Raw genomic sequence first — 16,831 nt, forward strand, 5'->3', positions numbered from 1 at the left:
CGCGCTCATACACGATTGTCCCCTGGGCCTCCTATATGCCTTCCCACCAATTCCCCTAATTCCCAAATTTATACAGAAAGCCAAAGGTCTGGGAAGGACTGTGATTTTGATAGCCCCGTCTTGGCCTTGTCAGATTTGGTTCCCCTTCCTACAGAAGTATCGAGTGGAAGAACCATGGATCCTGGACCCAGTGCCAGATCTTCTGACTCATTCGTCGGGAGTTCTTCAAACCTCCCTAATCTCCCTAAAACTGACAGCTTGGCTGCTCCAATTCCCATATTAGCCAGGTCTCAAGATTTGTCTCCCGCGGTCCAACATATTATAGTTTCCTCTCATAAACTGTCTACCAGGAAGCTCTGTAATAGCAAATGGAAACAATTTGTTCACTGAGCTTCTCATCATGACATTGACCCTTATGTGGCGCCTATTCATGCCATCTTAGAGTTCTTGTCTTCTTTGTTCCATGATGGCGCAGCTGCTGCCACCATAAGAGTTCAATTGGCTATTTCCAATTTTCATGTAGGGTTTAACTGGTCTAACATCATGTCCCATAGACTATGTAAGGCCTTTTTGAAAGGGACCCACCATCTCAGACCACCTATCAGACACCCTGTCTCTCCCTGGAATTTGAATCTTGTTTTATCCCAGTTGATGCTCGCCCCCTTCGAACCCGCCTCATCCTGTCACTTGAAGTTTCTGTCTTGGAAAACTATATTTCTGGTAGCCATTACATCTGCACGTAGGGTCTCCGAACTTCAAGCCTTATCCTCCAAGCCCCCATATTTGATTTTTCACCCTGATAGGGTGTCTCTCAGGACAAACCCTACCTTTCTCCCCAAGGTCTGTTCAGAAACTAATTTAAATCAGTCCATTGAGCTCCCAACCTTCTTTAGACACCATACCAACAGACTGGAATATATGTTACACAAGCTTGATGTACACAGACAATTGAGATTCTACCTAGATAGAACGAAAGACTTCAGACAATCTGTCAACTCTTTGTCTCTTACTCAGAGAATAAGAAAGGTTCTGCAGTATCAAAAATCACATTATCCAAGTGGCTTTCTGACTGCATTAAATTCATTTATTCTTCCACTAACCAACCATTACCGACTAACGTCAAAGCCCATTCTACCCGGGCTGTTTCTACGTCATTAGCTCATGCAGCTCATTTGCCCTTGGATACCATCTGTGCAGCTGCCACGTGGTCAAAATCTCACTCGTTTATCACTCATTACAAAGTGGACAGGACCTCCAGGGACAGGGCTTCCTTTGGTTCCACTGTGCCCAGGAATGTTCTCCCGTGAGCCACCCAGGATTAGGGTGCTTGGGACGCTACCCACGTGTAAGAACAAGACGGCGAGATAGAACAACTTCACATAAAGAAGTTATGTCCTTACCATAACGTTCCATGTGAGTTATTCATCTCGCCTTTTTGTTGTTACATTCCCTCCCACCTTCCCCCTCCTGTTGAGAAAGATGGTTGCCTTGGCGGATTGGTCGAGTTTTGTCAGCCTGTCTTCTTGGACATACTGTTTTTCTTCCTTCTACAAACCTATAGCTACCTAGATAGGCAGGCACTATAGTTCTTTTTCTTCCTGTAGGCCGTCTTTGGTTGCAGTGTACTAGATCTGGGGATTTACAGTAGAGCATCATGGGATATACACTAGGTCTCGAGCTTTTCTGTGAGTTTGAGCTTGAAAAGTGGCCGACTCGGAGCCGAGGGATCGGCTCCGCACCCACGTGTAAAAACAAAAAGGCGAGATGAACAACTCACATGGAACGTTATGGTAAGGACATAACTTCTTTTTTGCCTGTATGTTGCCTAATTATTTACAGTAATAATTCTGATATAAAATACAGCTAATATTTTTAACTGCTTGACTAAACAAACATTTGTATATCTGGAAGCCTTCATGATACCCACCACGTTCTAATGCTATTTTTAACTAGTACAGGTGGCTTGCATTTGCCATTTATTACATAATCAATTAAATATGGCAGATATGTTTTTTGTAACATTGGACTTCCAAGATGGCTGCACACTAATCAGCATCTTAGCTTCAACTCTGACCATATAGAAACAGAAACTGAGAAAAAAGAAGTGCCATTGAAACTGTTTTGGGTAAAATTCAGATGTTCATCATGTTACACTGCTGCAGTCATTACACTTGGGTTATCCTGCCGTCAGGCGATTCCCCAGTCGGCTCGAGTTCCAAAGTCTTGGTCCGGCGTCGGTTGCTGTCGTCTCCTCCCTGACGTCAGTGCGACATGGGTATATAAGATGCAGCTGACGCCATTTTCTTCAGTCTTTCTTGCCGTGCGGTGCCCGAAGCAAAAGCAGTTCGCAAGTGCCGGTCGGCCGACTCCTGAGATTTTCATTCCGAATCAAGAACCGAAGTCTTCTACAAAGCTAAGTACCCCGTTGGGGAAACTTTTTCTTGCCTCAGACCGATGTCAGTAAAAGTTAATAACTGTATTTCTTGTGGGAAGCAAATACCTCATAAGGATTTCCATTCCTATTGTATCCCATGCGTAGGCCCAGACCACGACGTCACTGATTGTCGGTTTTGTGCTAGGTTTAACAAGCGCACTATTAAACGTCGGTTTGATTTTGCCCATCATTATTTTGGCAGAAAATTCAATTACACCATGCCGTCAGAACTTCCGATGACCGGAATACATAAAAACGCAAAGACAAGGGCAGGCATCCGATGCCCAAAACTGGAGACAAAGCCTCTTCTAGGCCAGTCGCCGGTTCTCCGGTTTTCAGCGAGGTGCCTTCGGAGCCCTTGACGACCGCTTCTGCAGAACCACAGGCAGCCTCCGACTCCCACGTGGAGACGGTTGGGCCTTAGAATGCACAAGTTTTTCAGCCTACCGAAACTAACCCTTCAGAGGGATCCGGAGTAGCTGAGCAACCCGCAGCTTCAGAGGGTATTTTCAGACCTACTCAGGCATTAAACCCTCTGCTAAGTCTAACCCTCCTTTAAAAACAAAGAAACAAATACAGCATTCTCCAGGACAGGCCTCCATGCCTAAGAAACAAATGCTCAAAATGGCCGAAGACCTAATCACTCTGATCAGGGGGTCCCATCCCCCTCCTGATAAAAGGCCCAGACAGGATGCAGACTATGACTCATCCGACCAGGTGTCAATTTCTTCAGATTCATCCTCAGACCTAGGATATTCTTTACCCCCTTATGAGGATTCTGATGCTGAGGAATCAATTCCATCAGCCTCTCCGCCTGAGGACTACTCCTTTGGGGAAACCTTATATATCATGAGGGAGCATTTCCATTGGGAAGGCCAGGATTACTCAGAATCCAAGAAAAGGCTCAGATACTTCCTTTTATTACCTCAACACAGACCCCTTGCCATTCCACCAGTGTTAGATATTGTGGATGCTGTGTATACTGAATCCAGCTTAAATCCTGATTCCTTACCTCCAGCCCCAGTTAAACCTGACAGATACTACAGAGTCCCTGACTCACACAAATTTCTGTATAAAAGCCTGTTGCTGACCCTGAAACTATTTCTCAGGGACCCAAAGGGATTAAGGCCTCATCAGCAAAAAATCCAGTTCCCTCTGACAGAGATTCCAGAGCATTAGACAGATGGGGAAAGAAAGTATATACGTCTGCAACTTTAGCAATGAGAGCCTTAAATTGCCAGTTTCACATGCAAAAATATCAGCAATTTTTGATGTCTCAGTTGAAACAAAAAATGCTTCCAGATTCAGATCCTCCTAATTTTAAAGAAATGCAGGATTTATTGCATGCAGCTGAACAAGTGGGAAAACATACTTTGCAATGTGGTTTTGATTCTTTAGAGGCCTCTTGTAGAGCAGCGGTTACAGGCTCTGTCATTAGAAGACATGCTTGGTTAAAAGAACATACGTTACCAGATCATGTTAAAGCAAAATTATTGGATGCACCTTTGTAGCAGGATGTGTTATTTCGAGTTAAGGCAGAAGAGGTATTAAAGAAAATGGAGGATAAGGCAAAATCTATGCAAATGGTGAAGGATTTCTTACAGGTTCAGCCTCCTCGTTTTAGCAGAAATTGGCCAACACAGAATTAGTCCTTTCAGTTACAGACAGACCTCAAAGGGGCAGATATAGACATCCAAGAGGTAGAGGCCAACCACAAGGTCCTTACAGGCCTCGACAATGGGGTGCACCAGGCCAGAAAGAAGGGGAAGACACGCCCCAACCATATAAAAAGCAGCCTCAATGACTTCCCACTACAGCTGCCAAACAGCTCTCTCTTGGCAGCCCCCTTGGGAGGAAAACTGGCACTTTTCTATCACAACTGGCATTGGATCACCAAAGACAAATGGGTTCTCAACATTGTATCTCAAGGTTACAGGTTCCACTTTCAGACTCTGCCAAGGTTAAAAGGAATGCCAAATCTGCCACCAAATCAATGGGCAGAGGCTCAAAAACAAATTACAGCACTCATGGACATGAGAGCTATTCAAAAGGTACCACCACAGGAGCAAGGACAAGGATTTTACTCAAGACTCTTTCTGGTTCCCAGAAAGGACAAAGCCTGGAGGCCCATTCTGGATCTTTCTTCTCTAAACACTTACCTGGATGTTCCGAAATTCAAAATGTTGACACTACAGCAGCTTCTTCCCATGCTGGGCAAGAAGGCTTGGCTCGTGACTTTGGACCTCAAGGAGGCATACCTGCATGTCCCTATCACACAAAACTGCAGAAGATACCTCACATTCATAGCTGGTTCAATGCACTATCAATTCAATGCACTGCCCTTTGGCTTATCTACTGCGCCCAGAGTGTTCACAAAGTGCCTGGCACCAGTAATTGCATTTTGCAGACAGAAAGGAATTCAGATTTATCCGTACCTGGATGACTGCCTGATTCAAGCAGAGAGCAAGGACATTCTTCTAAAGCATCTGGCATTTGTAAAAAAGTTATTAAGTTGCCTGGGGTACACAGTAAATGAAAAGAAATCAAAACTAGTGCCCTCACAAGAGATAATATTCCTGGGTGCCAGCTTGAACACAACGGCCCAGATGGCTTATCTCACGCCAGACAAGCAAGGACAACTGACTCAATACTTTCAATACTTTCAGTTGATGGTAACAAAGACCCAACTCCCTGCAAGAAAAATTCTGCAGGCCTTGGGTTACATGACATCTTGCATACTATTAATTCCATATGCCTGACTGCATATGTGGAAACTACAATGGTACCTAAAGAGTGTATAGTCTCAACACTGTCAAAGTTTGGAAACAGTTATACCACTAATTCCTTGCCTTCAACAGGAGTTTCGATGGTGGGCTCAAGCTTGTCACCTCAACAAGGGACAGCCTTTTACTCAACCCACAGCCAGGCAAACACTGACAACAGATGCATCGGATTACGCCTGGGGAGCACACATGCAAGGGAAATGTATTCAGGGCAAGTGGTCCGCAGAACAAAGGCATCTACACATCAATCAAAAAGAGATGCTAGCTGTACAAAATGCCCTTATAGCTTTCAAGGACCTGCTGCATCCAGGACAACTACTGCTAAAGACAGACAACACCACAGTTATGTGGTACATAAGCAAGGGGGCACTCACTCCTACCCCCTATGCAGACAAGCTATGACCTTGTGGAACACAGCTGTAAACCTTCAAGTTCATCTGCAAGCACAGTTCCTGCCAGGAGAGAAAAACACACTGGCAGACGACCTAAGCAGAAACATCATGGATCCACATGAATGGGAATTGAATCCACAAATATTCAGAATGATAACTCAGAAATGGTGGAGTCCGGACATAGATCTGTTTGCATCCCCAATGAACTGCCAGCTACAGAAATTCTGCACAAGGAGTTACCATCCACAAGCATGGAAAGTGGATGCCCTCTCATTCAGCTGGAAAAACCTACAAGTATACGCTTTCCCACCACTACCTCTCCTTCCAAAGGTACTCATAAAAGCCAGGCAAGAAGAGCCAAAGATGATCCTGATTGCACCAGATTGGCCATGCCAGCACTGGTACCCAATCTTAAAGAACTTGGCACAAGAACCACCCTGGATTTTGCCTCAAATCCCACATCTGCTGACTTAGCACAACAATCAGATACTTCACAGCCAGCTAAAGACCTTAAACCTAGCTGCATGGAAGATTCCTTAGTCAAGCAAGCAATGCCTGTCTCCAAAGCTGTTATGGATGTCATTCTGGAGGCCAGAAGGCCTAGTACCAGGAAAGCCTATTCGGATAAATGGAAGAGATTCTGTGCCTGGAACCAGGCTCACAGCCTTGACCCTGTTGTCCCAAACATTCCTCAGATGCTACAATATTTAACTGAGATGCTGGACAAAGGCCTCTCTTTTTCATCCATCAAGATCCACGCCTCTGCCATCTCTGCTCATTACAACACGGATCCACCAATTTTCTCTAATCCTTTGCTAAAACAGTACCTCAGAGGGGCTAAAAACATAAGACCGCCCCGTAGAGCACCTACTCCAACTTGGGACCTCAACTTTGTTTTGGAAAAATTAACTTTACCTCCTTTTGAGCCAGCTAACACAGCAGAATTAAAATATATCTTTTGGAAAACTGCTCTGCTCCTGGCAATAACATCAGCACGAAGAGTTTCAGAATTACAGCCACTAATGGCAGTGGAACCTTTCCTCATTTTCCACCAGGACAGGGTGTCTTTAAGAACTAACCCTATGTTTATGCCAAAGGTGGTATCAAGTGTGGCTCTAAACCAAACTATTCACTTGCCAACTTTTTATCCAAAACCACAGAATAAAGGGGAGAGACTACTGCATTCTTTGGACATCCACAGGCAGTTACACTTCTACTTGGACAAAACCAAAGCTTTCAGAAAATCTGAGTAATTATTGGTAGCATATGCTGCAGGAGCACAGGGAAAAGCCATTTCAAAACAGGCTATTTCAAAATGGATAGGACATTGTATACGTTTCTGCTATACACACTATGGGAAACCTGTACCTAGCAGCATTAGATCTTACTCCACCAGGGCAACAGCCACTTCAACTGCCTACCTCAGAGGAGTACCTACCAAGGATATTTTGGAAGCAGCAACATGGAGTTCTGTGCATACCTTCACTAAGCATTGCCATATGCCTTTATACTCTTAAATCCAGAGCTGGCTTCGCCACTGCTGTGCTGCAGGGCCTTATAGCCACCCCTAATGCCTTATAGAACCAGCCACACTTTCTCAGCTTTGGGATTCTACCCAAGTGTAATGACTGCAGCAGTGTAACACGATGAACATAGTACAGTTTTGTACCTACCATAAATGTAGATGTTCGAGTGTATACACTGCTGCAGTCCAGGTTACCCTCCCTCCTTCCCCTCTTACTTGCTGGTACGTAGCTATGTTTTCTACAGTTTACTACCTATGGGGAGTATTTGCTGGTAACTGAAATGTGTTGTCTGCTTTTCTTACGTATGTTTTATTAGCAATTTGAATTGCCTACCTATTTGGGGGCACCTGACATCTGGGGCAAGAAATACTGAAGAAAATGGCATCGGCTGCATCTTATATACCCCTGTCGCACTGACGTCAGGGTGGAGGCAACAGCAACCGATGCCGGACCAAGACTTTGGAACTCAGGCCGACTGGGGAACCGCCTGACGACAGGATAACCCAAGTGTAATGACTCCAGCAGTGTATACACTCGAACATCTACATTTATGGTAGGTACAAAACTGTACTTTAGTGGCTAGTGAGCACACTGTCTGGATACCAGCTACGAAGGAGAAGAAATTTGGAAAACCTTAAAGAAAATTAACCAGAAAAGGTGAAGGGAAAATACTCTCTGTGAAGGATTCTGCCAACTGTTCAGCAAAAAGTAATTCAAGCTTCAGCTTTGGTTGAAGAGAGCTTCCACTAATTTAAAGGAAAAAAAAATCAAATTTATATAGAGGCAGTTAAAGTAAAGGAAACATTGAAAGAGTATATCAACTCAAATAGCAAAAGGCTAGAAAAAATGGAATAAGCTTTAACTGGCTGCTTATACGAACTGATAAACTGCAAAAATTAAAGGTTGAAATGAAGAAAAGTTGTCTGTGGAGTATGAGGCTTTGTAAGAAGATCTGTTTCAAAAATAGAATTATAAGACAGAGAATTCAGAGAAAACCTGACATTTTCTACTGTATCAGAAAATTGGAAGGAGCAGACTATGAATTTTATTAAGCAACAAATAAGCAGCTGGACTGGTGTTCCACAGCAGAATTTACTTGAAAGGGCACAACTAGCGTTTGCTCTAAACCTGGCCATGAGAAGTCCGCCAAAACCTGTATTTGTAACAATGTAATTATACCAGCAGAAAAAGTTGATCCTGGCAAAACTGTGGCAGAATGGCAAAGTATTAAAACTTAGGGACTGCAGAGTTTTTGTAGAAAGTAATTCATAATGCACCAGACAGAAGAGTAGCAAATTTATCCTAGGAATCAGGGAATGTTAAGAGGCTGGTTTGAGATACAAGCTGCTGTATCCAGCGGTCTTCAGAGTAATTTTTTTCCTGCAGGATCAAAGACATTTTTCATGCAAAACTGGCTAAGGAGAAAATAATAAAATAAATTTATGCAACAAAAAGTGAGCCAGCAAGCAGAAGGGCACTCTGCTTTTCATTCCACTGACCGTAAAGTTCATAGAGAGACTTTGACAGTCAAACCTTTTCCAGTGTTCCAAAGGAAAATACTTGAGACACAGAAAAAAAGCACAGGAGCTGACCAGAAGAATCAAGACGACCTTGGGCTTGAACCAAAGTTTGATATTGGGAACTGGAGATGAACAGGAAGAAGACCAGCAACACTAAAATTAGTGAAGAAATGGCTACTCTAGAGCATCAATCACACTTGTGAAATTTAGCTTTGCAAGAAAAAGTTGCTGAAAAAGACTGGACTTTCGTTGTCTGTATTAAACTTGTTGGTAGACTATAAAGCATATACCCCACTTTTTTAATGCTTAGAAGCACACTAAAAGGGAAAAAAGTAATGAAGTAAAACGTTTTTTGTTTGGAATTTTATGATATAAACTGCATATAATATAAAGTAAAATAGTTTCATGTAGTGTGAAGTCGGGTATTTTAAATGTGCGGGGTGTATTTTCAATGACTGTTGTATATGTTAAAGATATTAAAGTAAAATAATTTTTTAATGGTAAGAACTATAGACTGTGCAGTATAATAGAAGAAATGCTGGGCAAAAGTAAATTTAATCACTGATTACATTGTATGTGGAACTGAGATATTTTCTTTTGTTTTGCAAGAGTGAATGTCTGGATTGATGCCCTTGGCTTGACCTATAAGCAAGTAGGATTTAAGAATAAGACAAAATGATGAAAGCTAGAAAGAATGCTAAGCTTTTTACATCAGCAAATATATTAGCTTTTTTTTTCCATTAGCAAATGTTCAGTACAAGTCAAGAAGTCTGCAACTGAAAGCAACTGTGCATTCTGTTCTGAGTGAAATTTACAGGGATTCATTGCTGATACTTTTCTATGGAGACCACCTATTGGCAAGTGCAACCAGTTATTCCTGAGAGCTCTGAGCATTCTTTGCTGAGGGAAATGCAAAATTTAAAGTTAGAATGGCAAGGAGTTCGGTGAAAAGTAACATTTAAAGTTATAGGAAGTGAATAGCCAGTGCACATTTTCTTAGGGCTGAAAGTTGATGGTTTCTGAAATCATACAGGTTGTTTTTCACATCTCGAATGAGAATAGCTATATGAAAAGAACAGACAGCAGTCAGTGTAAATGGTAACACAGGCTGTAGCATGCGTTTTAGCATGGATAACCTTAATTGTAGGTTAGGCAACGTCTGCAAGTGCAGCTGTTGATTTGGAGAATTTCATGTCTGGAGGGTTAAACTTAATTTTTGAAGATGTACTTAGTTTTGTTTGTTCTCAGTTAAGAGAAGATAGGGCTGTTTTGAAAAACTGTTTAGTTTTTTTTTTTTTTTTGAGGGTTTCATGAAAATAAAATGCCTTGAAAAGTGTGACATAAGTTCAAATGGAGATGAGAAGAAATGCATCTATATTATTTTATCAAACTAATTACAGCGAACTGCTGTTAATCGAACACAAAACATCGAACAGCTGTTCATTGAAAGTTCACATCAGTGAACGTTTTTCATAGGGAAGGAAATTACTTGTCCACCAGAGTGACCATCGCACACACTGCATTAATTCAAACCCATCAAGGTGGGGGGCTACTCCCCCCCCCCACACACTTATATATATCCACTCCGAGATTGCACTTTAGTGGGGAAAAGGACACATTTCAAATGATGGCCAACTAACTCCCTTCCCTATAAAAAGTATTCTGATGTGAACGTTCAGTGAAGAGCTGTTAAATGCTTTGTGTTCGATCAACAGCCATTCACTGTAATTAATTTTCAGCAAAATATAGACCTAAAGGACCAATTGTATAAAAGATCAGCCTGCCAAAAGCTATGTACATGTAACACAAAAGTTGGAAATACACATTAAAAAAACTGTCATGTATAATAAATGGGAACAATAGCTTTTATTATAAGGGCTGTGCTGCCCATATTATCTTGGAAAGTAAATGGCCCTACAGGTGTAAAGAAAAAGGAAAGAGTATTGAATTATAATAAGAGTTGCAGATTGCAAATACCATGAGCATGTGGCTTTGGCAAAGGATTTCAGAATGGATATTAGAATATTGCTGACAAAGGAAAAGGAGAGTAATTATACTAAGTACTAGAGGGGCTCCAATAATGATAGCAGAGGAAAAAAAGACAGTAATGGTAGATTTGTGGTAGTCGGGTGCTATTGCCAAGGGAGGAGGGTTATATATTCCAACAAAAACTGCTGTAATGGAGCTTAAGATAAATGTATCTCCAAACACCATCATATTGGGTGACTTCAACTACCCGAATATAGACTGGGAACATTACTCAAGCCCTAACTTTCTAGCCCAACGGTTCCTGGAGTTCATAAATTCAAATGCCATGGAACAGCTAGTCACTGTTCCCACGAGAGGAGAAAATATACTAGATCTCATTGTCACAAACATGGGGACAAAATGCTCCACACCGGAAGTAATATCCCTCATTGGTGAGATCTGATCATAAACTAATCTCACTGGAAATCCACATCCCGCCCCCACCCCAAACAAAAAAGACCATAGTGAAGAACTTCTCTAAAGCAAACTTCACACTACTCAAGACTGGTGTGGTATCCTTCAAGGCCCCTGAGCCAGAGGAAACCACAACCCAAGCTGCGGAAGCCCTTACAAATGCCTTCTATGAACACCTCCAGGACTGCATGGATCAGGCAATCCCAAATAAAACCAAGACTCTTTCCACAAAGGGCAAACGTCCAGTCTGGTGGACCCCAGCCATTAACAAACTTTACAATAAGAGGAGAAAGCTATTACATGATAGAACAAAATCCATAAAAGGGAAGTCACCCTGATCATTATTAGTAAAAAATACGAGCACTCATAAAATCAACTAAGGCCAATTTTGAGAGAAAAATTGCCATGGATTCAAAGGACAATCATAAGGCCTTTTTCAGCTATGTTAGGAACCTGGGTGGAAACTCCCAGATATGCTCAGAATTAGTCCAAAATGATACAAAAATCACTGAACCCACAGACATTGCCAACATACTGGCAGACAGGTTCAGTGCAAACTTCACCCCTCTCCCCTAAAGGAGAGATAACTATCCCAGCCGAGTGTAGCCTCCCGGACATCTCAAATGCGCAGGTGAAAGCTGCTCTCTCTAAAGCTAAAAACACAGCATCAATGGGACCGGATGGTGTCCCCGGCTGTGTGCTACACAAGCTAAATGAGGAATTAAACCCGCACATAAGGCAGCTGTTTAATCTCAGCCTTACCACAGGATACGTGCCCAAGGAGTGGCGTGACGGCAACTGTGGTCCCACTCCACAAAGGCGGCGCCTCACGGACCCTGGTAATTACCCCCATAAGCTTAACAAGTCTAGTCTGCAAAGCTATGGAGAGGATCATAATGGAGCTCATAAACAAAGATATAGGGGACTTGCAGACATTGGACCCGACCCAGTTTGGCTTTGTCAAGGGAAGATCATGCCTTTTGAACTTGGTTGACTTCTTGAAACAGTCACCAAGGCCATTGATGAGGAAAGGCAGTCCATACAGCCTACCTTGACCTTGCAAAGGCTTCGACACAATACCCCACTCGGGTATTGTAGAAAAACTTACCAGCTTAAATGTAAACCCATATGTCACAAGATGGGTTGCAAACTGGCTTAAGGACAGAACCCACAGGGTTAGAGTTGCTGGCGCTGTGTCAGACTCCAAGCCGGTCACAAGTGGTGTCCCACAGGGCTCGGTCCTTGGCCCCTATTGTTTGGCACATACTTCTCAGAAGTACAGGCCAACATGGGAGGACTTTGGCTGACAAAGTTTGCAGCCGACTGCAAACTGGCCGCCATAGTGGAAAGTGCATCGGACACGGATATCCTTCAGAAGGGACTCACGGAAACAGATAGCTGGTGCCAGAGCCATGGCCTGAAGTTAAACGCCAAAAATGTATAGTCATACCCTTCGGGAAAAACAAGGTAACCCCAAGCTACCATATAGGTGGCAATCCACTAAGCACAGAAGAGGTTATCAGGGACCTGGGGACCCAGGTTGACAGTGGCCTTTCTTTTGACACTCACGTTGCTAAAGTGGTTAGAAAGACCTTCTACATTGCCCACCTGATCATGAAGGGATTCACATCCAGATCTAGTGAGGTCATTGTTCCCCTGTACTCTTCACTTATCAGACCAATGATCGAGTACAATGCCCCATTCGGGCTGTATCTCACCCGACATCTGCAGCAATTGGAGAGACCCCAAAAGTTCCTCACCAAAAGGATAAAGGGACTCCAAAATCTGTCATATGCTGCCAGATTGAAGAAACTCCAGCTCTATTCAGTTGCATACCATCTGCTCAGAGGTGACATGTGCCTGACATACAAGGCCATGTCCAACCCGGAATTAATGGACATGCTCCACCTCAAAAAATCCAAATCCACCAAAACCACTAGAGCAAGCGACTTAAACCTTAGCACGGATATAAATAGGACGTGCTGGAGGGATAGATTTATCACTCAGAGACTCCCTATGCTGTGGAATAAAATCCCGGTCCATGTGAGGCAGAGCACCTCGCTGACTCTGTTCAAGAGAAATCTAGACCTGTGGATGGGAGATCGTAGGTTTACCCCGGGAATCATCTCTGTGTCACTGCTGGACAGAGGCACAACAAACTAATGGGCACAGTATTTTTTCATATAAGGGGTGGCGTAAGCCACAAAAATTTGGGCTAGGCTTATAAATGCCTTAGGGCAGATAGCCTAGCATAAACCTATGAACCTATGAAGACATTTTTGGGAGAAATTATCAAGGAATATTACTTGTACGTGGCAACTGAAACTTGATTTGCAATAGTGAGAATATGACAGGAGGCCCTAGAAGGGAAAATATAACAAAAGAGGGTAGATTTCTGAATACATTTATTAAAATAATTAGTATGGAATATGTGAATTTAATAGTAAGAACTCTAGGAGAATTTACATGTTATTCTCCAAGGTGCAATAATTGGGATAAACTAGATGGACATTATATTTCACAGGAACATTTGCATTTAATTGAAAGCTTTAATACACATCCAAGAACTATTTCGGATCATGCACCAATAAAAGCTAAAATAAAAATGCAGAGTAATGAAGTAAAATGAGACACTGACACTTTCCTATCTACCTGTTGAAGAAAGAGGAATTTAAGGAATGAGAGGGACTTATTCAAGAGCTATTAGAGAAGATAAAAATATATTTGGAGGTTATAACTAGTGAGTGGTATTAAATTAAAATTGAGTTTAAAAACAGGGTAGAAATAAAAGAGAGAGCAATTTGGTTAAGAAGTAATAGGAATTACTTAGAGGGTCTGACAAAGGTCAAAGTATTGCGGAAAAAGGGGAATCTTACAGAACAAGATGAGGTGTAAATGAAGAGTGCTAAAGAGAAAATAAGGGAGTATCTTGATAATATGCATGAGTTTAGAAAGATTAATGTTAAACAGCTATTTTTGTTAATGACGTTAAGAGCACAAAAACTTCTATCACAATGACTTAGGCAACAGAAATTAGAAAGGGTTGTTACCAAGCTTGGGGAGCCTATAACAGGAAAAATAACCAGATATCTTGTAGAGGTTTTAGAGATATTTTGGAAATTTTGTGAAAATGTCTATAAAGCAGAGAAATGTGGAAGTCAAGAGAGCAGAAATAGAAATATTTATGGAAGACTTAATTATGATCTAATAGTTAAGATAGGAGGGGATGAGATAAAACAGTGATGTATAATTAACTTTAGGAAAGTATCCAGGAACATATCGTATTCCTGTGGAAATTAGGAGGAAAGAAAGTGATAAAGATGAATATTTTATTCAACAGTATTTTAAAATCAAGGGAAGCACCAGCATCTTGGAAGAAAGCTGTATTACCTTAGGATGGTAAGGACCTATCAGACACAGCTTCATACAGACCCATTTCAATTTTAAACCATGATTTTAAAGTGTTTATGTCTATACTAGCTAAACGAATGGCAAAAATGTTGCTAAAATTGATGGATATGGATCAGTTTGGCTTTACTACTTAATCTTCTGTACACTTTCAAATAGTTGGCACTTAACTTGTTACTGCCTTTATTTTCATACTTTTTTGTTGCTGCCTTTGTTTTCATACTTTTATTCAGTTTATTGTTATTTTCCTCAGTTCCTTGTGGTATCCCAAGAACCAAGATTTCCCCCCTGCTCTTGCAGTTCCCTCACAACAAGTTATGAGGTAAACTATACTGGCTTTTACATTTTTAGTTATTTTGTTTTTTTGTAATACTCTCCATTTGCATATAATAAGTGTTTTGCCATTCATTTTAATACGCTTGTATAGCTTACTTTGGTGGAATGAAGTGTTTCTGATTTGGATTAATTTAAAAGGTAGCTTAATTTGTGATGATTTCTTTTCACTAAGGTGGTTTATTCAGTTATCTGTCAAGTCAAGGGTAGCTAAAGCACTCATCTGTAAATGTTTTGCTCAATTTTGCATGCAGGTTAAACATGAAGTGATTAGAGTATGAAGGAGTTATTTAGTTGTTATGATCTCAGAAATGAAAAAAATATGTATCTTACCAGTGAAAACATGTTTCTTTATATGCAAATGTGGCTGGCCAAAACTGTGTGTGCTAAAGAGTGCAATCTTCTGCAGTCAAATTCAGCACAGAGTTACATTAAAGTTACCAGTGGTTGAATGGCACTCCTAATATAAGGAAAATTTTATTGAGAATTCACAAAGTGGCTTGAGATACTGCCTGTTAGATAAAGGCATGCACATTTATTTCACCATTATGGCCTGATATTTTTCATTGTATTTGGTTTCCATTAGGGTGGGTTTATTACTTCTATTTGGAATCTGGAACGTATCACAAATCCAGGTCATAGCTTTACTGAGTTGTATTAAAAGTAAAAGTCCTGTGTATGTCATCGGCCGTCTGTCAGAGTAACATTTTGTTTCCCTTCAGGAAGGGCATGATGAAAGTTTGATGTGCTAATGGGGGACAGTGAGTTGAAGTCATGTTCAGTACTGAAATTCCTAAGTGTAGAGTGGTAGCCTTAACTGCACTTTGTGCGTAAATATCCTGTTGTAATTCCCTGAAGATTTTATTAGGAAGTCTCATAGGTGGACTTGTATATTGCCATTTATGTATAGGTGCTGAATGTAGGGTTTCACAGACATTTCATTGTCCTACTTTGACGTAGTGCATCATAACCATTTCCCCTTTGGGGTAAGTATATTACTGTTGCTTATTGTGTAGAGTGCAGCACATGTCCACTGTGTAAAATAATCCATATATATGTCCACTAAAAGCAACTTCTTACAACTGCAAATTTGGTATAACAAAAACTCCATGGGCCAAGGATATGCAGATGTTATGTTCAGTGCTGAGCTACATTGTTTTGTACTCTGGTATCTTGTTATTCCCTGAAAGTTTTGTTAAGAAGTCTGAAGGGGGTAGTGGCATGCTGCCTCTTATACATAAGTACCAAATGTGAATTTTCATATATGACCTCCTCCTAAGGTAAGGAATGTGGCAAATATCTAGAATGTATCTTTATTTAGTTATTTGTATACCAGAAGTAAAAGTCATACATCTGTTGTAAAATCGTATGTAATGAAGTACATTAAAGTTATCTACATGTCTGTACACATAGAATCAACTAAGGACATTTTGTAACTTACAGTCATGACATCCGTTTAACTTGTTAAAGCATTTCAGAAAGCTTCAAAGATATGATCCTGTATTGATAGATGTCACCATTATTCCAGTGTAGCTTCCCAATTACTCTGTTTTTTGTCATTTGGTCTGCAACAAACACACACATTTTGACTTTTTAGACTGACTGTATATATCAGAGTCATATTAGTGTGTTATGAAATCAAAACTAAAATAATGTTCTCTTGCCCAGAAAAACGTCCCATTTTCTAAATTTTTAAAAGTTAAAGCAAAATATGCAGATTTTACTTTTCTGACAGGCATGCATGTCTGAGGTCTTGCTGTCAGCTTTCCCTAACTAATATTAGACCATGTAGTATCAGGTATTGGACTAACTTTCATCTTGATATTTAGTCCAATAACTGTTGGGCGGCGCAGTGATGAAGTGGTTAACGTTGTCGTCTCACAGCAAGAGGTTCTCAGTTTATTTCTATTCATTAGCTTCTAGTTTGCAAGCTGGTCAATGATTTACATCAGGTCATTCTGTTTATTTGTCTTTTTTGGACGTCTTTCTTTTC

At 41.1% G+C, this 16,831-nt stretch overlaps 1 protein-coding gene across 8 annotated transcripts in view; it reads left to right on the forward strand.

The window, feature by feature from the left end:
* Positions 1-16,831, forward strand: part of GATAD2B (GATA zinc finger domain containing 2B) — a 1,632,840-nt gene that overhangs the window by 433,501 nt on the left and 1,182,508 nt on the right. For 7 of the 8 annotated variants that reach the window (XM_044079739.1, XM_044079738.1, XM_044079744.1 and 4 more), the window contains one exon: positions 14,759-14,827. The exons of the other annotated variant lie outside the window; for it this stretch is intronic. In XM_044079739.1, coding sequence (XP_043935674.1) covers positions 14,759-14,827 — 69 coding nt within the window. The remainder of the gene's footprint in view (positions 1-14,758; positions 14,828-16,831) is intronic. 8 annotated transcript variants of the gene reach the window in all.

The sequence above is a fragment of the Protopterus annectens genome, chromosome 8.part0 (genome assembly GCF_019279795.1).
Source record: "Protopterus annectens isolate FY-2018-M chromosome 8.part0, PAN1.0, whole genome shotgun sequence".
Lineage (NCBI taxonomy): Eukaryota > Metazoa > Chordata > Ceratodontiformes > Protopteridae > Protopterus > Protopterus annectens.